General features: G+C 38.8%; 1 protein-coding gene across 1 annotated transcript in view; it reads left to right on the top strand.

Moving 5' to 3' along the window:
• The window catches only part of LOC124621921 (1-phosphatidylinositol 4,5-bisphosphate phosphodiesterase-like), a 603,554-nt gene that overhangs the window by 281,523 nt on the left and 294,975 nt on the right, over window positions 1-27,056 (top strand). The window contains exons 10-11 of the mRNA XM_047147427.1: window positions 2,689-2,782; window positions 8,961-9,125. Coding sequence (XP_047003383.1) covers window positions 2,689-2,782; window positions 8,961-9,125 — 259 coding nt within the window. The remainder of the gene's footprint in view (window positions 1-2,688; window positions 2,783-8,960; window positions 9,126-27,056) is intronic.

The raw sequence follows: 27,056 nt of genomic DNA, 5'->3' as shown, positions 1-27,056 counted from the left end.
TACACAATCCTACTCTCTTATCATGACTATAGATTGTTTGTTGTAAGGAAGGGAAACTTAGGCTCAAAACATATAAACATATAAACATGCTGTACTTTACAATACACAATGCAGGCTTAAACAACTTAGGTTAACAAGTCAATTATTACAGGTCCTTCTCAAGACTAATGAACAGTTAACAAATAGGCTCAGCTCAGACTAATACTAAGAGGCAGCACTTTTATAGGCAAACATTTACTTATAAGAAAAACTTTGAAAAAAGTCTTCGTAACGAAATATGTGAAAATTTCTCTCTTTTGTGTACTGCAATAAATTCAACTGCGACAAATAAATTATATCTTTGAGTATGTAGTCAGGGAAAACCCTCAACTGCTACAGAGTATTGGTAATTTAATTTGATGTTAATTTTTTTCTCCTAATATTGGTATGAGAAAAAATGATCTCTCTTTCTTTATAATATGATGTAACTAAGATCATATGGAAATATTTTCTTTTATTGTAAAAATATCTCTCCTTAATTCAGAATATCTGTGACTTCATTAGCTGGTCATAATATATTGCAATGATAATGAAGCCTCTGATTACCTGCAACTACAGAAAAGAATCACATAAACAAATGTTTGCATTCTAAACAAAACTCATTTCCCAATTAGCAGTGATTTTAATTCTTTTGATTGCGTTAATTATGTAATTATCTTTCTGTTCCCACTTTAACTATGTTAATAGCAAATTATGTGACCAACTTACATTTCACCAACCAAAGATATGAATGCTCTCACTTTTTGTTATGTAATTCATGTTAATTACTTTCCCATATGGATTTTCTCCACCTTTAATAAAATTAACTCATCAGTAATGGTGATTCTAACTTTCCTTGGCAAAATAGTAGAATTAGGTTTAGTTGATATGTAGTATCAAAATATTTCGATAAGAGACCATAATTGTTACTATCTACTGAAATGAACTATTAACACAAATTCTTTATTTTAATTTACTCTTCTGCAATGCTATTATTTGAATTCTAGATGCTTCGGTACAGTTAAACATAGTTTGTATGCAAGTGCCAGAAAACAGTAAGCGGGGGAATCCTACATGCCACGGCCTATTTGGTCCTTGGAGCAAATCTCTGTTTCTTCAGGTGTTGGCGTTTTGCAACCCACTACAATCCCTGAAATGAAATTTGGCCACTTGTCTTTAATAGTCCTTTAATAGTTAATCAAGTCTCAGTTTTGTTACATGCTGTTCATTTGATAGTTCCTCTTTACTGGGTTTTACATTAAACATTGGTAAGAGCAGGATCAACTCAATTGTGGGAAAAGTCAATATTAACAAGCAAAGTAATTCCAGTCGTAAATGCGCTAGCACCTGTAAATCAAACAATATGCACTCGAGTCAGTACCTTGGTCAAGACAGCACAAGATCACCCACTTCCAGACTAAACAAGAACAACAACCTAATAACCTGTGGGAGCACTTTCAGCCAACTAGCAAGATGACATGGACAGAATTGAAATAACTTCTGATACAATTTGTGACACCAGTAACTACAACCATATGAATATTTGGCTACTACAGTTCCTTCCACACAAACCATTAATCATTACTTTGGCCCACAAAATACTATTAGTCAATAAAGATCTCTCTTGTCAGTACTAAACAGTTCATCCTACAGTGGAATCTTATTTGGAAACCACTATCACCCAGTTTGGTTTTGCTGCTGTCATTATTTTGTATCAATGATGTCTACTAACCCAGTACAGTGTTCAAAGGATAGACCATTCTTGCAGCCAGTCAAATACATTTCTGTGTTTGGTACAAATAAGAGAAAGGGAAAGACAGGATGGAATAACAATATGAATAGATTATTACTCACCACATATAGAGTGTGTTGAGCATCCAAACGGCACATTTAAAAATAGACTGTTAGGTTAGCTGTCAGACAAAGTGCATTGTCAGATGTTCGTAACACACATCTTCCATTAGAGTGTGCAGTGATGTGGAAGGACAGGATGGTTGACTGTCCAGTGGCATTTTAGGAGGCTGTGCTGGAAGGGTGGATGAGGGAGAGGAGTGAAGCAGACATGGGGAAAGGAAAATTGAAGTGCGCTTTGGAGGAAGAAGGCATATCTGGGGCTGAATTGGGAATATGGAAGGGTATTTGAGGCATGTGGAGGACAGCGACTAGCAAAGGTTGAGATCAGAGGGCCGGGAGGGGGGGGGGGGGGGGGGGGGGTTACGACGAGAATGAAGAATATGTTGCACCTGCACACTGTAGAAGTGCTGGTATTGGTGGGGAGAATCCAAATGGCATAGCACATGAAGCAGTTGTTAAAGTCAAGCACATCATTTTGCGTGGCATGCTTTGCAGCTGGGTGGTCCAGCTGTGTCTTGAACACATTTTCGCAGTTGCAGGCAGACGGCTTGTTAGTAGTGATGCCCATATAGAATGCTGTACAGCGGTTGCAGCTAAGTAGGTGAAGCACATTGCTGATTTCACAGATTGTCCCGTCTTTGATGCAGTAGAAAATGCTTGTGTTAGCAGCCATGCGGTCTACTGGCTTCTCTCTCTTTTGTCAGAATGGCAATATACTAATCACCATTATTAGGTATTAACCCTACTTACATAATACTAATTTTTTATTTCTTCTTTAAACCGGTCTTCTTGCAAATTAACTCTAATTATTCACAGGTGCATTGAATTAGACTGTTGGGATGGAACGAGGGATGATGAAGAACCAATAATAACACATGGCAGAGCAGCATGTACAGATATTTTGTTCAAGGTGATTCCAAACTTTTCAAAGATTTTGTTGTAACTAAGTTTGACATAGAAAAGATGAACAAGTTATGTGTTCTTATATTATTTTGTACCTAAGTACATTGTTTATAAATTGCTGTTTCGTATGTGTTGTAACAGTTGAGCTTGGCACATGTTTATATATTTATTTATATATTTACTGTGCATATAACAATCAGTTTTTGGGCATTGTCATAGCTTTAGTTTATATACATGATGAGATACAAGGTTGTACTATTTGTAATTCTCTTATGATATAAAAGTGGAATACATACCTTAATATCAAAAGTGAGGGTCAGAAGTTATGTTTTATGTTTAAAAGACAAACTTGTTGCTAAGTACACTAACAGTTTTACAAGTTCACATTAAAATTTGATATCTTTTATTGAATGTAAGTGTTTCTTTGTTAAAAGGTGCTTCTTTACGGTATTTAAATCAGTTATCTTAAAATAAGATAGTAGTCATTATAAAAAAAAAAAGTCCCTTTTGTATGTCGATTGCATCTGCAGCCTTTTTATTATGTGTGATTCTGTGAAAATTTTCGCTTCCCCGTATGTTGTAGTTATGCATGTTGCTGTTCATTACATTATGTACTGGATATAGTTTTACAAACATCATTGTCTGCTGGATATACATAGGTAGAGGGTCAGTATCTTATATTTTTTGAAAATTTCGTTACAAGGTTCTCTCTTGTTTACCTTAGCTACCATGCATACTGACTCTTTTATAATCTAAAAGGCTTGTCTACATAGACTGCTGATGCAAATTTATCGGTCCAAAAATTTTACCTTAAGGGATCATGGTTCTGGAATGCTGAGACCTGTTTCAATATGTACATTCTTATACTGACTTTCTTACAAATATAACCTAATGTGCTCCTTCCAACTCAGGTGTTTATCCAGTATTAATCCCAAAAAATTGTGTTTGTCTATATGGCTGAATGCCGGCAGAAGTGTAAATTGAGCAACAGTTATGTTTAGAGTATAATTAAAAAGGAATTTTGTTGTCATTGTCTTTTCATCATTTACAAGTAGCTTATTTGCAGTAATAAAGAAATATTAAATGGATAGCTTGCTACTTACCACATAGACGAGACACTAAATGGCAGCCAGGCACATTGAAAGAAGACTGTTCGATATTGTCAGCTATTGGGCCAGTCTCATATATCTTCCCACTACCACCTACTCCACTCCCGTCATAGACATCTCCTATCCCATCAAAGTTAGGATAGCCTGTGAAATCAACTATGCGGGCCTACCAACTAAGCAGCAACCTCTGTGTGGTATTCTACATGGATATGACCACCAACAAGCTGTCTGTGTGCATTAATGGTCCTTGCCACCCAGCATGATGTGCTTGACATCAGTGACTGCTTCATGATCCATACCATCTTGATTATTCCCATCAACACCAACTTTGCACAGGTGGGAACTCTCCCTGCAATATATCTTCATTCCTGTACCCCATGGTCTCAGCCATTGCTAGTTCCTGTCCTCCATCTGTCCCTGTCCGTTTCCATGATTCCACTCCAGTTTCTTACACACAAGTTCTATCTCCTCCCCCCTCCTCGCCGCCCCCCCCCCCCCACCTGCCCCGTACAACAGTGGACCTGCATAAAACTTCCCCTTCTCTGCTCCTCTACTGTCATTTCACCCCCCCACATAGCAGCCAAACATCCTGTCCTCACCACATCCATGCTCACTTCCATAGGCAACACTACAGAATCTTTCCTACCCCGCCACTACCTTCTCCAGCCAAGATCACTGCTCACCATAGTTGGGCCTCAGCTTCCAGATACAACAATGACCACATATGAAAATGTGTGTGTTTTGTCTACATCAGATGAGGAACTTAGTTCAATAGCTAATAATATCGAGCAGTCTTCTTTCAGTATGTCTGTCTTCCACAGAACACCTCCTCTATGTGGTAAATAGCAATCTATCCATTTCTTGTTGTATTCCATTATGGATTTTCCATTGTTTTATTTGCAGTAATGTAAGTTCACTGACTACTGCAATTGATTTCACTACTGTTGACAGCAGCTTGCAAATCTCTGCCCCAGCTGATAATGGATGTGTCATCCGTACAACTTGCATCTTTGCAATTTTGTTGTTAAGTTAAATCATTAACATACAGAAGGAATAGAAAATGCTCTAAATACCTTTCTGAGGCATGCCACATTGAAGCGTCCTGTAGGTTGATTTGGTCATTACTGACTGTGCATTCTTTCAATGAATTAACTTAGCACACTGTTTACAGGCTTTTAAATAGAAGGCAAATAGTTTTAAGACTACTCATATCTCGTACTCTTCTCATTTATGTGATAAACGGTATGATTCATAGTATTAGAAGTGGCAGAACTCACACATAAAAGACTGTTGTGATTGGCAAGTTTTCGGAGCCAGTGGTTCCTTCTTGAGGCAGAAGGGTTGAAGGGGAAGGAAGAAGAGTGAAGGAAAAGGACTGGAGAGGTCTAGGAAAAGGGGTTGATTTTGGGAAAGTCGCCCAGAACCACAGGCCAGTGGAGACACCGTATGGGATGAGAAGGAAAGACTGATTGTTGGGACTGCATTGGATGAGATTTGAAAACCTGAGAGCTTAAAGGTGGAAGATAGGGTAATGTGCAAGACAGATATTACTACTAAAACTTCATGCATGAGTTAATAAGAGTGAGAAGCTAAGTGCATTATACGTAATAGAGGTGGGAGGAGGCAGTGAAAAATAGATGGGAAAGACAATGAAAGATGTAGGAAACTAAAACGGAGTGAAGCAAAGAGTAGTTACAGTGAAGAAAAGTTGTCATGACTTTGGCACATGTTTCACCACACACTCCATGTGGAGTCTTCCACCAGACACCAGCTGCTCAGAACTCTGCAAGTGGGAACTAGCACTAAAACATGTCCTTGGTTCTTGCCACCCACCTGGCCTTAATTTACGTTTATTTCTTCCATCTCAGCTTTTCTTCACTGTAACTACTCTTTGTTTCACTTTGTTTTAGTTTTCTACATATTTCATTGTCTTTCCCATCTATTTTTCACTGTCCCCTCCCACTTCTATTACGTACAGTGCACTTAGCTTATCACTCTTATTAACTCATGCTTGATGTTTTAGAAGTAATCTCCATCTTGCATATGACCCTGTCTTCCCTTCAAGCTCTCAGGTTTTGAAATCTTGCCCGATGCAGTCTCCAACAATAAGTCTTTCCTTCTCATCCCATTCAGTAAGTCTCCCCTGACCCAACGGTTCTGGGAGACTTTTCCAAAATTTACCCCTTTTCCCAGACCTCTCCAGTCCTTTTCCTTCACCCTTCTTCCTTCTCCTTCAACCCTTCTGCCTGAAGAAGGAGCCACTGGCTCTGAAACCTTGCCATTCACAACAGTCTTTTAAGTGCGTTTTCTGCCACCTCTTGGTGAGTAGATTTTTTTATCCATCCAATTAAATAATTTTATCATTAATTGATTGTTTTCATTGTTATACTATTAGAAGTGTTATTCATACCCAGAAAGTTGCCTTTTACATTGTTTCCATTACCCAGTTTGTTTAATGTCCATGTGTAAAAGTTGCTATTAGCGTTACAGTAGATCTCTCTTTCCTAAGGCTAGGCTGTAAATTATAGAATGGATTATATTTGATGAAATGTGCCTCTGTTTGATTCAATATTACTTTTTGTAGCATACGGCCAAGTTCTGTAGTTAACAACTATGACTGTAGGCATTGCACACATGTATGTTCAGCTCTTTCCAAAACATTCTGTGGAGCAAGGTGTTATCACATCAGATATAATTTCTGGGCTATTTGTGTGTCAAAGTTGCCATTTTATCATTAGATCATTTTGTGTTCTGGAACATTAGAAGTCACTAGTTTCCTGCTGAATCTTTTTCACTTGCTTCGGAACATCGGGAGTTGCATTTTACACATCCTCAAGTCTCATTTAAAGCCAGTTCTTGAAACTTTAATGCAGTTCTTGTAACTGTCCTAATTATCAAATAAAATTGCTCCACATCTTTGTACGGAAAAATCAGAAAGTCACCTGTGATTGGATAGTTAATTGTGTAGTTTTTTGTGTCAGTCATTTTTTCCTTTTTATACACTGGTAGAATCTTAAGTGATTTTCAAGAGGTCAGGAAATTTCCATCGTAGAGGAAGGTATTTATTTAGTGTGTCAGTGACTTAGTAACCCTCTTCTGCATTTCTTTAGCAGCTTATGTGAAATGTCACCCCAGCTACAAGACATATTAGCTCAAATTTTTTAGATGATTGCTAGGATATCTTTCTCAGTAATGCCTTGGATGAAAAACATTGTCTAGTGTATTCTAAAATGAGGGCCCAGTCATATAGTTCAGTTGTGCCAATTGTACTGAAGTTTTGTACAAACTTCTGTCATGCTTCTTCTGGGTCACTTATTATATCAAGTGCTTTCTTTTCATGTTATGCTGTTTTGTTCACAATGCTTTGTTTTTTCCCACAGCCTTGTAGATTATGTTCTGGGCTGTTTTACTAACACAACTGGAGTTAGTTATTTGAAAGGCATATTACCAAATTTTAAGTTTAGTAGAGGTGTGTCTGCAATTTTTCATAAGTTCATACTGTGTTAAAAGTATTGTAATTTAGTTCCTTTGAAGCATATGTAACAATATTTCATGGTCTTTTTCAGTTCATTGATTTCAGGAGGGAACTTCTCAGGACTCTAATTTAGAGCTTTATTTAGTTCTTTTATTGTATGACATGTTTAAAGTTTTATTGAATAGCTTATAAAGCATCTCCCATTTCTCATTCAGAACAGTTGTTGTGTCTGCATTACATACACTAATCTCTGTAGTAAGGGTTCTGTGCTCAGATATGTGGTTTTCTAAAGTTATTAGGTGTGCTGCCTCCTTTCATATCTTTGTGGGAACATGATCAATGCATGTCTGCACATCTGTATAAATTCTTGTTGGTGCTGAGCTGTAATACTCTCATAACTCAACATAATACAAATACATAATGCTATTATTTAATGATTCTATGTCAATGTCTCCAACAAACAACACAACACATGAGTTTCTTCTCATTTTTTAACGAAAAAAAACCTTATAGTCTCCAGTAAGTCCTCTAGACAAGTGTTTCTTGACTGCCATGTTGCGACACATTAGTATGTCGTTATTACATGTCAGGTGCATCACAAGATTTTTAATGTCTTAATATCTGACAAAATAATTTTTAAAGCCTTAATGTCATATAAAACATCTATAATAAAAAAATTATCACCAAATCATTTCTTGGAGTAGCCCAATTTGCAAGAAATGCTTTACATTCCTATTCAAGAGTCTTATGAAATAAGTTTGTAAAACATACCTCATAGCCGTTCCAAAAAAAAAAAAAAAAAAAAAAAAAAAAAAAAAAAAAAAAAAAAAAAACATAGGGGTGTCACAAAAATTTGAAATATACTTTTGTGTGCACCAAAGGAAAACAAGGTTGAGAGATGCGGCTCTAGACAATTAAAAAATTCTTCAATGTTGCTTCCATGTGAGCTATACAGGGTTGATATAATCCGGCTGTTTTTCTGTAGTTTTAAATTTATTTCTGCTTCAGGTACCACTTTGGTACTCAGATCATCAACACATTTGATATTTTCACATGCTGTATCATTTCTGTTATAAATACCTAAACTACCACTTTGTGTGTCTTCCTACAGAACTATCTATAAAGAAAAGTGGTTTAGTTTCATTTAGAAACATTCCTAAATGCTCTTCTTTATTTGTTACATACTGGACTTTCAGTTAAGTTATTTTAACTTTGCATCCTAAGGTAGCAGAATCAGCTCTAGGGATTAATTTTCTGTGCTTTACTCGAAAAAACTATACCCATTGCCTGTGTGATGGAGAATTTTACTGTGATAATTTCACTTTCCCTGTCACACAGAATACTTTTGCAATCATAATTTAGGTGCATTACGTGTTTGAGACGTAAGTGTCTGCCCAGTTTACCTATATCCACTATTCTACATGTTCCAGAAGAAGTCACATCTATTTCATTTTCATGTAAATTTTTTATCTCTCCATATTGACCCAGGAATTGTATGTTAGGTCATACCAATGAGGTAACATTGTATTTACTTGTAAGAATTTTTGCAGATTTGTTAACTAATTTTATGATGTGTGAACTGGAAGTGATTTTTCTGACAGGATGTCATACATGCAATACGGGACACTGCGTTTGTGACATCGGAGTACCCCGTCATCCTGTCTCTTGAGAACCACTGCAGCAAGGCTCAACAGTACAAACTGGCCAGATACTGCAATGACATCCTGGGTGATATGCTGCTCAAGGAACCACTCCCAGATTTTCCGGTGAGGCCTTCTCCAAGTATTATACTAGTAAAACTAGAAATAATTACCTTTGCTTATGAGAACACAATCAGTTCCACTATAAAAACACAAATGAAGGACAGGCAATGAAAAGGTCACAAAAATTTTTGAGTGTTTTTCTAAAAAGATGTCATCAAATAGACTGAACAGAATACTGCAATTTTGTATGAAGTAGTATTTATTTATTTATCTTTTTATCCAGGGACCATTTGACAACAATATAGGATTTGTCATTGCAATCCAATGACAATAAATAGCTCCAAAATATGCATACACATAGAATATATAAGAATATTTTCATGAGGATAGGACACGTGGGCTTTATTGAAGGAACCATCCTGGAATTTGCCTGAAATGAATCGAGAAAATCATGGAAAACTTAAACCACAATGGCCTGACAGTAAAAAAGCTCCACTCTTCCAAGTATGAGGTCAGTGTCTTTGACAACTGCACATCCTAATTTCGTGGGTGGAATATAAAAAAGTAGGTTTGAACTGTATCTTTGTATCTCTCTTCATTGTCACTGCATTTGTGCTAGCTGAATACCTGATTAAATGTCATTTGAGAACCACTAAAGCTAGGCTAATGATACCTACTGGTGAATCCAAGACCACGGATATACTATATATATATATATATATATATATATATATATATATATATATATATATCTAAAAACAAAGATGATGTGACTTACCAAATGAAAGTGCTGGCAGGTCGACAGACACACAAACAAACACAAACATACACACAAAATTCAAGCTTTCGCAACAAACTGTTGCCTCATCAGGAAAGAGGGAAGGAGAGGGAAAGACGAAAGGAAGTGGGTTTTAAGGGAGAGGGTAAGGAGTCATTCCAATCCCGGGAGCGGAAAGACTTACCTTAGGGGGAAAAAAGGACGGGTATACACTCGCACACACACACATATCCATCCACACATATACAGACCATTTGGTCTGTATATGTGTGGATGGATATGTGTGTGTGTGCGAGTGTATACCCGTCCTTTTTTCCCCCTAAGGTAAGTCTTTCCGCTCCCGGGATTGGAATGACTCCTTACCCTCTCCCTTAAAACCCACTTCCTTTCGTCTTTCCCTCTCCTTCCCTCTTTCCTGATGAGGCAACAGTTTGTTGCGAAAGCTTGAATTTTGTGTGTATGTTTGTGTTTGTTTGTGTGTCTGTCGACCTGCCAGCACTTTCATTTGGTAAGTCACATCATCTTTGTTTTTAGATATATATTTCCTACGTGGAATGTTTCCCTCTATTTTATATATATATATATATATATATATATATATATATATATATATATATATATATATATATATATATATATATATATATATATTTTTCCCTTTCATCTTATCAGAAAACTGACTCCAGGCTTCTAAACATGCTGCTATGCCCCATACTTGTCTCCATGTCCTCCCTTCAGTCCATCGGGAAAAGTGAGTCAGCATTGCTCTCACAATAAGTGACATGTTGAAGTCAGAAGAATGATAAAACATTAGTATTAAGCACTATAGATTTTGACACATTGTAATGTGACAGGGTGCTGTAGTTGTTCTCTACTCTGAATCCCCAAAGTTATCTTTAATTTTGTAGTGTGAAGTGTGTTTAGTTGCTGATGTATTTTACTATAGTTTTTACATCTTTGGGAATTTATTATGTGATTTTATTCTTCCTTTCTTTTGCTTCCTTGGCACTCACCCGTTCTAGTACAGGGTTATTGTTACTTAACTTTGTGGTAGGATTCCATGCCATTTATGATACCACAGTCATCAAGGTAACCTAAGGGAGGGTAGTCTTGTGCAAATTCCATCTGTTCATTCAAATTTTTGTTCTAAGTATTATCATATTTTAACTGCATGTGTATTCTCTGAAGTGTAATTTGGGCACCAGCCCAGCATTTATCAACACTGGTGTGTATGACGTCATACACAATGGTAAGGAGGTTTGGGCCACAGAGTTGTGTGGCAACTGTTGCCATAGGAGAGTTGGAGAGGAACAGAAATAATTAGTGAAAAAGTCAACACAACAAACAGAATATTTACTTAACTTGTATTTCTCCAAGTGAAAAAAAGACTCAATGCAAATAACTGAGAGAAAATTTGGAATACATTTCACATAAATTTTCTCAGCATGTTACAGTCTTAGGTGGAGATTTCAATTTACCAGATATAGACTGGGACACTCAGATGTTTAGGACGGGTGGTAGGGACAGAGCATCGAGTGACATTATACTGAGTGCACTATCCGAAAATTACCTCGAGCAATTAAACAGAGAACCGACTCGTGGAGATAACATCTTGGACCTACTGATAACAAACAGACCCGAACTTTTCGACTCTGTATGTGCAGAACAGGGAATCAGTGATCATAAGGCCGTTGCAGCATCCCTGAATATGGAAGTTAATAGGAATATAAAAAAAGGGAGGAAGGTTTATCTGTTTAGCAAGAGTAATAGAAGGCAGATTTCAGACTACCTAACAGATCAAAACGAAAATTTCTGTTCCGACACTGACAATGTTGTGTGTTTATGGAAAAAGTTCAAGGCAATCGTAAAATCCGTTTTAGACAGGTACGTGCCGAGTAAAACTGTGAGGGACGGGAAAAACCCACCGTGGTACAACAACAAAGTTAGGAAACTACTGCGAAAGCAAAGAGAGCTCCACTCCAAGTTTAAACACAGCCAAAACCTCTCAGACAAACAGAAGCTAAACGATGTCAAAGTTAGCGTAAGGAGGGCTATGCGTGAAGCGTTCAGTGAATTCGAAAGTAAAATTCTATGTACCAACTTGACAGAAAATCCTAGGAAGTTCTGGTCTTACGTTAAATCAGTAAGTGGCTCGAAACAGCATATCCAGACACTACGGGATGATGATGGCATTGAAACAGAGGATGACACGCGTAAAGCTGAAATACTAAACACCTTTTTCCAAAGCTGTTTCACAGAGGAAGACCGCACTGCAGTTCCTTCTCTAAATCCTCGCACAAACAAAAAAATGGCTGACATCGAAATAAGTGTCCAAGGAATAGAAAAGCAACTGGAATCACTCAATAGAGGAAAGTCCACTGGACCTGATGGGATACCAATTCGATTCTACACAGAGTACGCGAAAGAACTTGCCCCCCTTCTAACAGCCGTGTACCGCAAGTCTCTAGAGGAACGGAGGGTTCCAATTGATTGGAAAAGAGCACAGATAGTCCCAGTCTTCAAGAAGGGTCGTCGAGCAGGTGCGCAAAACTATAGACCTATATCTCTGACGTCGATCTGTTGTAGAATTTTAGAACATGTTTTTTGCTCGAGTATCATGTCGTTTTTGGAAACCCAGAATCTACTATGTAGGAATCAACATGGATTCCGGAAACAGCGATCGTGTGAGACCCAACTCGCTTTATTTGTTCATGAGACCCAGAAAATATTAGATACAGGCTCCCAGGTAGATGCTATTTTTCTTGACTTCCGGAAGGCGTTCGATACAGTTCCGCACTGTCACCTGATAAACAAAGTAAGAGCCTACGGAATATCAGACCAGTTGTGTGGCTGGATTGAAGAGTTTTTAGCAAACAGAACACAGCATGTTGTTATCAATGGAGAGACGTCTACAGACATTAAAGTAACCTCTGGCGTGCCACAGGGGAGTGTTATGGGACCATTGCTTTTCACAATATATATAAATGACCTGGTAGATAGTGTCGGAAGTTCCATGCGGCTTTTCGCGGATGATGCTGTAGTATACAGAGAAGTTGCAGCATTAGAAAATTGTAGCGAAATGCAGGAAGATCTGCAGCGGATAGGCACTTGGTGCAGGGAGTGGCAACTGACCCTTAACATAGACAAATGTAATGTATTGCGAATACATAGAAAGAAGGATCCTTTATTGTATGATTATATGATAGCGGAACAAACACTGGTAGCAGTTACTTCTGTAAAATATCTGGGAGTATGCGTGCGGAACGATTTGAAGTGGGATGATCATATAAAATTAATTGTTGGTAAGGCGGGTACCAGGTTGAGATTCATTGGGAGAGTGCTTAGAAAATGTAGCCCATCAACAAAGGAGGTGGCTTACAAAACACTCGTTCGACCTATACTTGAGTATTGCTCATCAGTGTGGGATCCGTACCAGATCGGTTTGACGGAGGAGATAGAGAAGATCCAAAGAAGAGCGGCGCGTTTCGTCACAGGGTTATTTGGTAACTGTGATAGCATTACGGAGATGTTTAATAAACTCAAGGGGCAGACTCTGCAAGAGAGGCGCTCTGCATCGCAGTGTAGCTTGCTCGCCAGGTTTCGAGAGGGTGCGTTTCTGGATGAGGTATCGAATATATTGCTTCCACCTACTTATACCTCCCGAGGAGATCACGAATGTAAAATTAGAGAGATTAGAGCGCGCACGGAGGCTTTCAGACAGTCGTTCTTCCCGCGATCCATACGCGACTGGAACAGGAAAGGGAGGTAATGACATCGGCACGTAAAGTGCCCTCCGCCACACACCGTTGGGTGGCTTGCGGAGTATAAATGTAGATGTAGATGTAGATAATGCAGCAAGATACAGAATGTCCAGCTATCACAATGTCAACAGGCTCCCTGAAGTAAGCACAAACAAATGAAGTCAGAGCCGTGACTAGGTAGCATCCACGTTGCATCACACGGTGAAGTGACTCCAAGACACATGGGCTGAGTGGCTGCTGCCGGCCATCCTGTATCACAGCTGCAAAGGGTGCTTGTAGTCCAGAGTTACGAGAGGTGTGCCTCAGTGGGCGTGCACCATTGGGTTAACCACAGATCTTGCATGACCACTATCAGCATCTAAGGTAAACAGTGGTGGCGGCGGGCAGGAGCTGGATGCAGCGAGTGCTGCTGCATCCAGGCGTGCATGGAATATGAAGCCACAAAACCTGCAGCAGGATCACACAATTCACAAGCACAAGCTTGATTTTGGTGGTATCACAGCAATCCTCTGGCCATGCAGGAGAAACATAGAATGTGGAATACGTCGTACAATGGTGCCTCTTCCCAGCACCTCCGTCTGCCATACAATGTGTAAAAGACCGAATTGTTAGTGTCACTTTGCCTGCCTGGGCAGAGTGGGCATCACCCACCATGGTGGGTGCAGCAACTGAAGCAATATGTGGTGGTGCCAACCATGTAATAACTCCGCCGGCGATGGTCTGTCGCATTCCTGGGAGCAGTAGGAAGACAAGAATTGCAACAAAGGTTGATCCAGTGTGTGGGAGGCATGAAGTTTGTGCATCTGTTGCTTAAATGTTTGTACAAAGTGTTCAGCTGTGTCATTGGATTGCATATGGAGTGGTGCACTCATGATGTGGTCAATGCTAGAGGACTGCAAACTGTTCAAACTCGGCAGCAACAAACTGAGGGCCATTGTTAGTCACAATCACTTCAGGCAATCCCTCAAGGCAAAAAATTAATGAAAAGGTCTGGATGGTGGAACTAGCTGCAGTAGAGTGCATAGGAACAAAAAAAGGAAATTTGGCTGAAAGCAACGAAGATGAGCCAATGAGTATCCCATTAAGGACCCACAAAATCCAAGTGCAAACATTGCCAAGGTGCTTGAGGCTTGGGCCACTCAAAGAACTGCTGAGATGGGGATAACAAATTCCTCACAGGTTTGGCACTGAAAAGTTGACTCTTCAGTTTATGCATATAGACTGTGCCAAGTGCAGTGGCATTGCTCTAATTGCTTGGTGCAAACGACACCCCAGTGACTTTGGTGAAGCAAATGAAGCTTGTCAGGCTGGAAAATCTGAGTAACCGCTACACATGACTGGTCATTAACAGTGTGAAGTGAAATGATACCTTGATGAAATACAAGGATGTGTTGATGGGCAAAATATTGGTAAACTTCAGAACTGGGAATCTGCCTGGTTGAACACGGTTAACAGTGTGGATATGGTGCAACAGAATTTTCAAATCAGGATCCGCTGCTCAGACCTGGGCAATTTTTCTGTGAATAAGTGAAAAGCTATGCAAAATGTCTGTGTCTTGTGCATTAATTGTAGCAATGAGGAACAGAGGTATCGTCAGATGTGGAATCAGGGCCAGCAGGGAGGTGAGAAAGAGCATCTACTTTGGCATGCTTAGAAGCATGTCAGTACACAGTCTCATATTGGTAATTTAACAAAAGAAGAGCCCACTGTTGCAGCTTATGTGCTGTGTGAGTTGAGACTGACTGAGAAGGGATAAACGAAGATTGCAGAGGTTTATGATCAGTCACCAATTAAAATCTTGTGCCAAAAAAGATACTGAAGAAACTTAGTGACACAATAGGTGCTCATGAGATCCTCATTTTCAATTTGTGAATAATTGCATTGAGCTTTGTTCAATAACTTTGCAACAAAGGCAGTAAGCCTGTCAACAGAATCAAATTCATGCAACAAAACTGCACCAATGCTGTAAGAGGTAGCATCCACAACCAAGACAGCATGTTTGGCTTGATCAAAATGAACAAGTTATTGATCACTAAGCAAAGCATCTTTCAACTTCTAGAAAGTGGACTGACACTCTTGCGATCACATGAAAGAAACATTCTTTGTGCACAGGTGATGCAAGGGAGCCACGATTTGTGTGATGTTAGGAACAAATCAGATGTAATAAATGAGCTTCCCTAACACAGACTGCAATTCCCACACATTGCATGGGAGTAGAAGATGATGGATAGCAAGCAGATGTGATTGCAATGGGTGAGCGCCCTGGCTGTTAATGATGTGTCCTTAATACTTAAATTCTATCTGAAAACCACACATTTGTCTCTGTTGCATTTGAGGCCAGTCACAGATGATGACACATGAAATGTGAAGGTTGCTCATGTGTTCTTCAGGAGTGTGACTCAAGATGACAATGTCATCTAAATAATTCAAGCTAAAAGGAACTTTTGCAACCAGCTGCATCAGAAAGTGCTAAAAAATTGTAGGTGCAGATGCATTGTCAAATGCCAATCTCAAAAATTTGAAGAGACCCAGATGAATGTTAATGACAAAGACTTGTTCTGACTGCTCATCCAGAGGGATTTGCAAGTAGGCATCACATAAATCAGTTCTGGAAAAATAATGACTGGCCCCAATTTATCCATCAATTCTTCTGGGTTTGACAAGGGATAACTGTCAATGACTGTTTGAGGATTCACAGTTTTCTTACAATCAGTCCACAACCAGAATCTGCCAGATGGCTTCTTTAGAATAACAAGAGCGGACATCCACTGACTGGCAGTAACAGATTGTCTGAACGCACTTTCTAGTTAAGCAGTAAGTACCTGAGCCACCTATTCTCAAAGAGCTCTAACGAAACATTGCTGTGCATTGTCATTCATTGTGACATGGCTGGAAAATTATGGGCTTTGCCTAAATCCTTAGAAAACAAATCCTGAAATTCTGCACATAACTTAGCAACTCTGTCCCAAGAATCAAAGGAAGAAACAGAAAATACATTGACCTGATTGCTTAACCCAAACAAATCAAAAGAGTTCAGACCAGTAATATTAGCACTGTCTAGGAAAGAAAACACTGTAAATGTTACTGTCTTCATCAAATTTTGGAAAGTTGCAGAAAGGCTACAAGTGTCTAAGACAGGAATGGCTTGGCTGTTATACACTGTCAGCATATGTCGCAATGCGTACCACTTAGGTTTGCCAAGCAATTCATTAGTGCCACAATTGAGAAATGTCACTGAAGCTCCAGTGTGAAGTTGCAAGTGGACTGATTGTGCAGCAGTAGTAAGAGAGACTAGTTTCATTATACAAGGGGCAAGGTCAGCGAGCATGTGTCATATTACAGTGAGGGTACAGCTTCACACCTTGTGCTGCCGGATGCGACACATATTGACTTGAGCACTGTAGCTGCGGTCGGCCGGGTTGCTGTTCATGAGCTGGCTGCGAGACCTGTTTGTCATGGCTATCTACAGACATACAGGCGCTACCTCAAAACTGCCTGCAGCACTTTCACAGGAATCTTGATAATTCAGAATGTGCAGAACCTATTGCAAAGAATGGTCTGGGTATTTATGAATCTGTTCTCAAATTTGAGAATCAGCTGCATTGTGTGTAATAGCACCCCAAATCATTGCATAACTGAAGTATTTGCCACAGTCACATTTGAATCTACACTGTCTAACAAGGCCTTGCAGTTTGGTCACACACTGCCAGTATGTCTGTCCTTGTTTACACAATGTAAAGAATTTGCAACAGGCAACCACCACCTATACCCTGTCTTCATAATACATTGTAAGCCCTTGCAATAGGTCATCAGATCATACCAGTTCAGAGCAGGACTTGGGAAATAACTTGGCACACAGCCTATAAATAGTCAGTCCCTCCATGGCTAAGAAATAAGAATGTGCATCAGTACCTTGTATGTGATACGCTGCAATGTGTTCATTGAACTGTGCAAGGTATTCTGTCCAGTCTTTCTTCGCCTTGTCAAACTCACGAAATGGCAGCACATATACATGCAGTTGAGGCGGTTGTGCTGCTGTTGGTTCTGGTGTCTTGTGTGAAGTCATCTGCAGTGTCATGAAGTGATTCATCACTTCAAGCAGTTGTGCCACTTGTTGAATCTGAAACTGAATTAAGTGGCTGCAGGCAGTGCAGCAGGCGATTGTGGCTTGGTAGCTGTAGTAACAACCAACTTGCGAAGGCAAACAGCAAAAAGTAAAAATAGCCCAGAGAGAGCAGAAAGGGGTACAAAACGACAACCGTGAAACCTAGAACATAAAGAATACAAGCAAGGGAAACATTGGATACCAAAACGAAGCAGTTGAAAGAGATGACAGAACAGGGAAAAGTCAACAGGATGATCGGCACTTATAGGGACTACCGCCATTCACCATGATTTGTTGTGTACGACTGTGTACACAATGGCAATGAGAGGTGGGCTACAGAGTTGTGTGGCAACTGTCTTAGGAAAGCTGGATGGGAGCAGAAATGATTAATAAACAAATTAATACAACAAACAGAAGATTTACATGACTTTTATTTCCCCAAGTGAATGAAGACTAATTACAAATAATGCAGCAAGAAACAGAGTCCGGCTATCGCATTGTCAACAGTGATGAGACTCCCTGTTGTAAGTACAAATGAATTGATTTGGAGTCATGACTGGGTAGCGTCTGAGTAGCATCAGGTGGAAAAGTGGCTCCAAGCAGAGGTCGGCTGAACGGCTGCCACCAGTAGTCCTGTATCGTGGCAGAAGAGGGTGCTTGTAGTCCAGAGCCCTTGGAGTTGTGGCTCAGTGGGCATGCACTGGCTCAGCGGGCATGCACCGTTGGGTACCGTATTTACTCGAATCCAAGCCACACTTGAATCTAAGCCGCACCTGAAAAATGAGACTCAAAATCAAGGAAAAAAAAATTTCCCGTAGCTAAGCCGCACCTGAAATTTGAGACTCGAAATTCAAGAGGAGAGAAAAGTTTTTGGCCGCACCTCCAAATCAAAACAAAGTTGGTCCATTGTAATATGAGACACAATTTAGGTCGAATGAATGATGATACAGCTATAGTAGTTTGGTTCGAGTCGTAAGCTTAGCAGTTAAGCTTTATCGTGGTCGTGCGGTAGAGTTCTCGCTTCCCACGCCCTGGTTCCCGGGTTCAGGGATTTTCTCTGCCTGTGAACATCTGTGGGGTGGTACCGCCATGTGGTACCACATAAATAAGTTTGGGAAACTGCCTTAAAACCACTCTCAGGCTTGCCATTGTATCAGATCACAATCATTAATCCACCACACAACTTCAATCTATGTCTGGTTCACCTCCCCATTTGCAAGCTAGTGTGCTGCACATTGTGCTGTATGAGAAAGTAAATTTATTATATAATTAGTGAACTTGACAATGCTTCTCAATTGCTAAATATGTGTGGGAATCATATATAAATCGTAAACTCTTCCCCCTCCCCCCCCCCCCCCCCCCCCTCTAATTCTCTCGTCTTCCACCCCTCCTCTCTCTCTGTCCACCATTGTCTCCCCCTCTCTCTCTGTCCATCTTCTACACCTTTTCTATGTCCATTTGCTCTTACCCTACCTCCTCTGTTTTCTTACACCTCTCTTTGACCTTGAGCCTCATTTATTGTTATTGCAAATGAAACCTTGATTGTGAAGTGAAGTCACTTAAAATGAGTAGGTAAATCAGTTGGGACCATTGGTACACAAGTTATGAGAGACACCTCTCCAATTGCTGGATCAGTGAGAACAGTAGCTTGAGTGACAGTATTTCATATACTTTTAATAGGAATATAAAGTTTTGGACGATTCAGATTGCATAGCATATTCTGATCAAAAGCTGATAAACCACTCTGTAGTGCATGGCATAGGGTATGTCCCAGTTATTAAGGTTTCTTCCCATTCCATTCATGTATGGAGCATGGGACGAATGATTGTTTTAATGTCTTTGTGATGCAGTAATTATTCTAATATTTTCCTTGCAATCCCTATGTGAGTGATACATAGGGTGTTGTAATATATTCCTAGAGTTGTTATTTAATGGTGGTCCTTGAAACATTGCTAGACTTTCTCAAGGTAGTTTGTCTATCTTAAAAAGTATCCCAGTTCAAATTCTTCAGTGTCTCTGTGACACCCTCCCATGGATCAAACAAATCTGTGACCATTCATGCTGGCCTTCTCTTTATATATTTAATACCTCCTGTTAGTCCTATTTGGTGCAGGTCCCACACATTTGAGCAATATTCTAGAATTGGTCACACGAGTGATTTGTAAGCAATCTCCTTTGTAGACTGATTGCATTTCCCCAGTATTCTGTCAATAAACCAAAGTCTACCACCTGCTTTACCCATGACTGAGCCTATGTGATCATTCCATTTCATATCTCTACAAAGTGTTACACCTAGGTATTTATATGAGTTGGCCAATTCCAACAGAGACTCATTGATGTTATTACATTTTCTCATTTTGTGAAATGCACAATTTTACATTTCTGAACACTGACGACAAGTTGCCAATCTTTGCACCGCTTACAAACCTTGTCAATATCTGACTGAATATTTACGCAACTTCTTTCAAACAGCACTTCATTACAGATAACTGCATCATCTGCAAAAATCTGAGGTTAGTGTTAACATTGCCTGCAAGGTCATTAATAAACGACATGAACAGCAAAGGTCCCAGCACACTTCTGTGGAGCACACCTGACGATGACTTTCCATCCAAGATAATATGCTTCATCCTCCCTATCAAAAAGTCCTCAGTCCAGTCACAAATTTCATTTAATATCATATATGATCATACTTTTGACAGTAAGTGTAGGTGTGGTCCTGAGTCAAATGGTTTTCGGAAATCAAGAAATATTGCACCTACATGACTGCCTTCATCCAACACTTTCAGTATGTTGGGTTTCACATGATCAATTTTTCCAGAAACCATGCTGATTGGCACTGAGGAAGTCATTCTGTTCAAGATACCTCACTATGTTTGAGCTCAGAATATGTACTAAGATCCTACAACAAATCAATCTCAAGGATATTGAATTGTAGTTTTTTGGATCACCTCTACTAACCTTCTTGTAGGTGTGTGTGACCTATGCTTTTTACCAAGAACTGGGCATGGTTTTTTGTTGGAGGGCTCTACAATAGAGCATAGTTAAAAGAGGGGCTAATTCAGTCACAAATTCAGTGTAAAATCTGACAGAGATTCCATCAGGCCCTGGAACTCTGTTCAATTTTAATGATTTTAGCTGTTTTTCAATACCACTGACACTAAACTTATTTCATTCATCTTTTCAATAGTGTGTGGATTAAATTGGGGCAATACTCCTGGGTTTTCTTTTGTAAAGGAACATTTGAAAATGGAGTTAAGCATTTCAGCTTTTTCTTTGCTATCCTCAATTTCAGTTCCTGTCTCATTCATTAGGGACTAGACACTAACTTTGTTGCCACTAACAGCTTTTAAATATGACCAGAATTCCTTTGGGTTTTATGAAATATCATTTGACAATATTCTACTTTCTTCTTCCTTACTTCTTTTGTGAATTCTGTAATATCCAGTATTATACTTTATGCTTTTGCAAAACTAAATTATGCTTTGTTAAGAAACTTGTACTTACTCTGGTGATGCATTAGTCTATTTTTCATGATTGATTAATTCCTTTTGAGACTGCTGATGGTAGTGAACTGGGTCTGTTTTGTATTTTCTCCACAGCATTTTTCTTTAGTAAGGCCACAGCTTGAGCATGCTCTAGGCATTCTGGAAAAATACCCGAACTAAAGTACTTATTTATTATATTTGTTGATTACACTTGTTTGTTGTCCATGCATGCCTTCAGAACAAACTGGGACCTCTTGTATGCCTGCTGACTTCTTATTTTTTAATTTCTGTGTTGTCTTCCTGCCCTCAAGGTCTGTGGTGAACATCACCATTGTGCTTGCTGTGTTATTCATTGTGAGTGCTACATGTGTTAAGCTTCTCTGCAGTACTTGAGAAATAGTCACTTACAAAATTAGTCAGTTCCTATGGATTTTTGATAACTCTTCCCATGTTTGCTATTATACTTATGTCTGCCATTTCCAGTTTCATGTTTAATGACATCCTGTGCTACTTTGCCTTTATTTTCTGCATTATATATTATTTCCTTATTGACATTTTATTTACCGCAAGCAGTGCACCTCCCCCCCCCCCCCCCCCCCCACCCGCCTCATTCCCACCCTTATATTTCTGTACCTGTGGCAGTAATCCAGGAACTGTCAATTAGTGTGGTGTTTTGGTAAAGAACTGAGATATTGATGTAGTTGAGAGTACTTTCTAATACCCACATTTACCTTTTTTTTTCTTAGGTTCTGTTGTTCAAGTGGCTACTTTCCTAAATGTCTCCTCAAAAATTAATTTAAACAATGTACAGAATTTAGAGAACTTAGCATCAGTATTGTAATCCATGTGCATTTCGTCCCAAGTTTGATTTACCAGTGCCCTAGAAGAAGCATGTATTTTATGTTCCAAAAAGATCCTTTCATTGGCAAACAATGTTTTGGGTTTCACAAGTTTCATGGTCAGTATCTGTATGTACATGATCTAAGAATGATGATAAACTTTTTGATACCCTAGTAGCAGTGTTGACCATTTGTACCACGAGGAAAGCATTCAAAATCTGTAGGAAATTATTACTAATTTTATCCTCAATAACTGTCTTTGTTTTCATGTCACCACATATCATTATGTTAGTTTTTTGGGCTGAGAGAATTTCAGTTAAATTATTGAGGAAAGAGTCCATATTATCACTCAGTGAGCAGTAAACACACAGAATGATGCACTTATTATGGAAGTCTAGCTTTGTTAATTCTAATGTTGCCAATTCAAAATGGTTCTTACACTAATTGTGATTACATCTTCTCTAGTTTTAAGAAGTATGGCACTCCTATTATAAATACATGATACTGCAACCATCAGTGACAACATACTATGAAGCGAATTTAGTAAGTAAAACAGATTCTTCAAAGTGTGTGATTGTGTAACTCAGCAGTAAAATTCCCAAGACACAAAATGTCTAGCCAGTGCTTAACTTCAGAAGATAAAGTTATAATAATGCCAATAGATACATTTAAAAGTGAAAATACTAATCTTAGCTTCCTTCCCTCCCTCCCTCCCTCCCTCCTTACACCCCTCCCTCTCTCTCCCTCCCTCCCCCTCCCCCTCCCTCCCTCCCCCTCCCTCTGTCCCTCCTTACACCCCTCCCTCTCCCTCCCTCCCAACACCCTCCCCCAATGATGACAGCAGGTGGGCCACTTTCATCCTGGGATCTGAGTGGCCTCTACTCCTTTCTAACGGTCCCCAACCTATCCCTCTTCCCTCTATGAGGAAGAAATTAATAGTTCCTAAAGCTGGGATTAAATTTGTCCATCAGAAGACTTCTGCCTTTTGTGAATAAGTACTGGCCAGCTATTCTGTCTCTTCATATTGTTACAGTTTACTCAGGCCCAAAAATATAAATTAGTAAGTTCATTATTTTGTAACATGTATGACTTATTTCATTTACCATAAAATTGTGTGAGGAATAGAATTAAAAATAAATTTTTACTTATCTCACTGTTGACTGTGTCAGTACACACTGTCATTGAAGAGTGTACTCCAGCATTTAACTATTTGCTAGATTGTTGGTCTACTACAAGTATTAAAATTGACTGGGATTTTCTTTTGAAATAAACAGGTTATTTAGTAATACCAATGTACCATGTGCCTTGTTTATATACAAGCTTAACTCCAACAGAACTGATGCTTACATAAATATTAAGGTGCAGATTTTGCCTGCCTGACTGCTCATTGGTTAAGTTGGCCATTGGTTACCATTTATATATTATAAGTTTTGAAACTTTACATAATATTACTTTCACATGATAATCAACCTTTTCTTTCAATCACATTTTTAACATTGAAACTGAAACACACTCATTTATTTTTAAATGAAACTGTTTTGTTTAAGTCTGATGTAATAGATCACCTTTTCCTTCCACCACACAATTTTTGCTTAAATACTCAAAATACCACAATTTACAGTTTCATTTTACAGATTGCTCCAGAAACTTGGAATCCATTTAGAAACATGTGAACTAACTAGCTCATAATTTATATAATTGTTTGTGAAACAGTTTTGCAACAAAGCTCTCTTTTCTTTAACAGTATATAATTTAATGTCTGTAAATCACTCATTAAGGCTGATTCCCCACAGATTTTTCTAGCACATCATAAAATGTGTGTTGATGACAGCTGACAATGTGGTTTCTGTAGGGATGGGAGTGAATCATGGCATCAGTTTTTGAGGTGTTTCATAGTGTTCGGTTAATGAAATGTTGCCCCTCAGGAATACTGTCACCCAGAAGCACGTATGTTCACTTTACCTCATAAATAAATTCCAGTCACTGCTCTTGTAGTTAATCATGTTTGTGATCCAGCCATTCAGTGATACGGAACCATGTTGTTGGACTTATTCATCTTTTTGCAGTGTGAGGGTGCTGGAAGGGAGCTTTAATCTGTCAAAGCCACCAAATGATGTAAACGATGTAGATTCAACTCTTCTGGATTTTATGTACTTTATTATCCTAACACAGATTCAGTTACAATAGTGAGTGAACAGATCTATCTAACTTCATAGCTCAGTGACAGATTACAACATATATGTGACTTGCTTTGATACCAATTATAGAGTCCATTCAATCAATCAATGGCATTTTTATTAACCAAGTTTCAACTGTTTTTAATCATTTACATTCTTGCACCTACTTGTTTGTTCCTTGGCCTCCAAGGCATTGTCAAGCTATGACGCCCAAAGAACAAGTGCTCCACCACAGCAGGTGAAGGGGATTACTCGCTATCATGTATTGGTGATGTCCAGAGCTAACATGACTTACATTTCACCTGCACATTTATAAAACAAGAGTGTGCACAGTGGGATGTCCCACACTTAAAAACTATCTAATGCCACATTTTCAACCTGCACAAATATCTTTTGTCAGTCTCAGAGGATAAAAGTGTAACATGTTATCCCATGAACCCCAAGTTACAGTACAGATCCTGCCACTGAGACAAAAGATGTAGTGTAAACCAACTTATCCAATCAATTAAAAACATCTCAGAGCACTAACAAAACTATTCTTTGCATAACAATAGGTTTCTTTCCTTTATTTGTTATTATGTGTCCTTAAAGTCCCTTAATAGCAAGTTTATTTTCATTTCTATACACAGACAAACATTTGGATATGCAAGTGGTCAAAAATAAACTAAATCGTTACCTGACACATTAACTCTCTTTGCTGATGGGTACCCATAACACATTTACATTTTATTTTCTTCTATTTCATTAGACGTATCATTTGCTTCTTACAATTATCTCTTTTCTCAGATTTTGCGAGCGCTAAGCTCTCTCATGTGGATTAGCACTAAAGAAAAACATATTGATATGTTGTAGTTTAATAGGCTCAGCTAAAGGAGGAGGAGTTATATAGGACTCCTTATATATGTTGTTTCCCTCTTGTAAAGAGGGGTACAAGAAGTAGCGTAACTGTGCAATCAGGCTGCATCGAGGTTATTAAAATGTAACTGTCTCTCTTTTTCACTCTTAAATTGTTTATCCTGAGAACATCAGTCTCTCAAAATTATTGAGGTAGACAATGATTATATTCTTTTTTACCATAATGAGTAACATGCTGACATTTCAATCCACAGTACTTTCTACAATCCCAAATCTCACATTTGTGGTAAATCGAACATACGCAGAAACGTGAGTGCTATAAAGTGTCAGTGCCAAGTAAGTCTGTTGATCCTTAACTATTTTGGAGAGTACTCTGACGGTATGACTGATCATTACTACACAGCTGCAGCTCTCTCTCTCTCTCTCTCTCTCTCTCTCTCTCTCTCTCTCTCTCTCTCTCTCTCTCTCTCTCATAAATCATCACTACACAGCTATATGGTTCAGGTCATTCCTCCTGTGGATTTGCCTGATATAAATGTAGGCCCTCCCTTCCAGCAGTCTGCTTACCCTTTTACTCTCCAATACCTATAGAGAATTGAAGTGAGTAGACCATATTTTTGAAACAATATGCAAAGCCTTGTTGACCCTTATCCTTACGCCATACATTGCAGAAGTTTCCCCACTACTGATCAACTTTACATGGTTAATCTAAGATACATTACCTGTCTCCTTCATTTAGAACTTATAATTATACTTCTTGAAATGTTATACAGTACTTTCCTGCAAGTGCTGTTTATTGATAACTGTCCACCGAGGACCTATTCAGTACTACTCAATTACTAAATTCAGCCTTCACAGCCACATTCCAAGCATACTAAAAATAATTAGCAAGCATACAGAAGTTGCAGTTTAATGATACTTTCCTCTAATCCTTACATCTTGTGATGCATACCTGCATTATATTTTGGAAGCCTCTGCTTAAGTCCTACTGAGAATAACTTAGTTTTCTCTTATACTGTATTTACTCTTTTCCCTAATAATATATATGATACATCTACTTAAAATCTCATCTGTCTTCCAATTTCAGATTAAAAGACTTGATGTATTTTAATCAGAGCCTTGTTATGGCGTCAGTTCCAATCATTTGTATACTAATGCCATCTCATCAGATATAACTTGTGTCTCTTTATTTTACATCCACTGCTCATCTGTTAGTCAGTTCATTAGTGCTCTTGCTCCAGAGATAACTACAAGCTTCAATGGGGCCACCAGATAATTTTCTCTCCAGTGTGCTGCCTTATTTATCTTTATATGTTAGTCTGTCACCCCTACTTTCACTTAAGGAATGGTTTCTGTTCCCGTGCTTCCCCATTTTTGTGACATGGCTAACTTATGTAATACCTGTCAGTATATGTCTATGACAGTTATGTGTATGAGTGTTGTGTTGTTGTATGTGTCTCACTGCTTCATGCTATCCTAATGTGCTAGGTTGTAAATACCCTGATGTCGATAGGAACGCATGATGTGGAAAGAGGGAAGAGAGAATAGGTACTCCTTGTGGAGGAGAAGAAAAATGAAAAGTAAGAAGGAACGTTTGCTAGGATTGAAGAAGGAATGAAGATAAGAACCCCAAAGACTGAATTTCGCATCCCTCCCCACACCCCACCCTGATGAATCCCTATGCTGGTGGGTTCTTCACTGAGATGCCAGAGGATGAAGTGTGGTTGGCATGCTCTACAGAACAAACTTGTCTTGGCTTCGCTTATATTGGCCCTGAAAATTGATCCTAACATACCCCTATTGTAAGCATGGAAAATGTAGTAAAAACCAAATTCATCATTGATCAGGCAGTCCTCATCACAAGTAAGTCAGTGCATTGTAATCATTCTTATAAGCTGTTATTGGCTTATGATATGTAACTTCCCATACAAAAAATCATACAAACCCAACCATACTATTTCACAGCATAGGAAGGTATAAAATTGCAGTTT

This window comes from Schistocerca americana, chromosome 7 (genome assembly GCF_021461395.2).
Source record: "Schistocerca americana isolate TAMUIC-IGC-003095 chromosome 7, iqSchAmer2.1, whole genome shotgun sequence".
Lineage (NCBI taxonomy): Eukaryota > Metazoa > Arthropoda > Insecta > Orthoptera > Acrididae > Schistocerca > Schistocerca americana.
The sequence above is the reverse complement of the archived record's forward strand: the minus strand, read 5'-3'. Positions and strand labels throughout refer to the sequence as shown.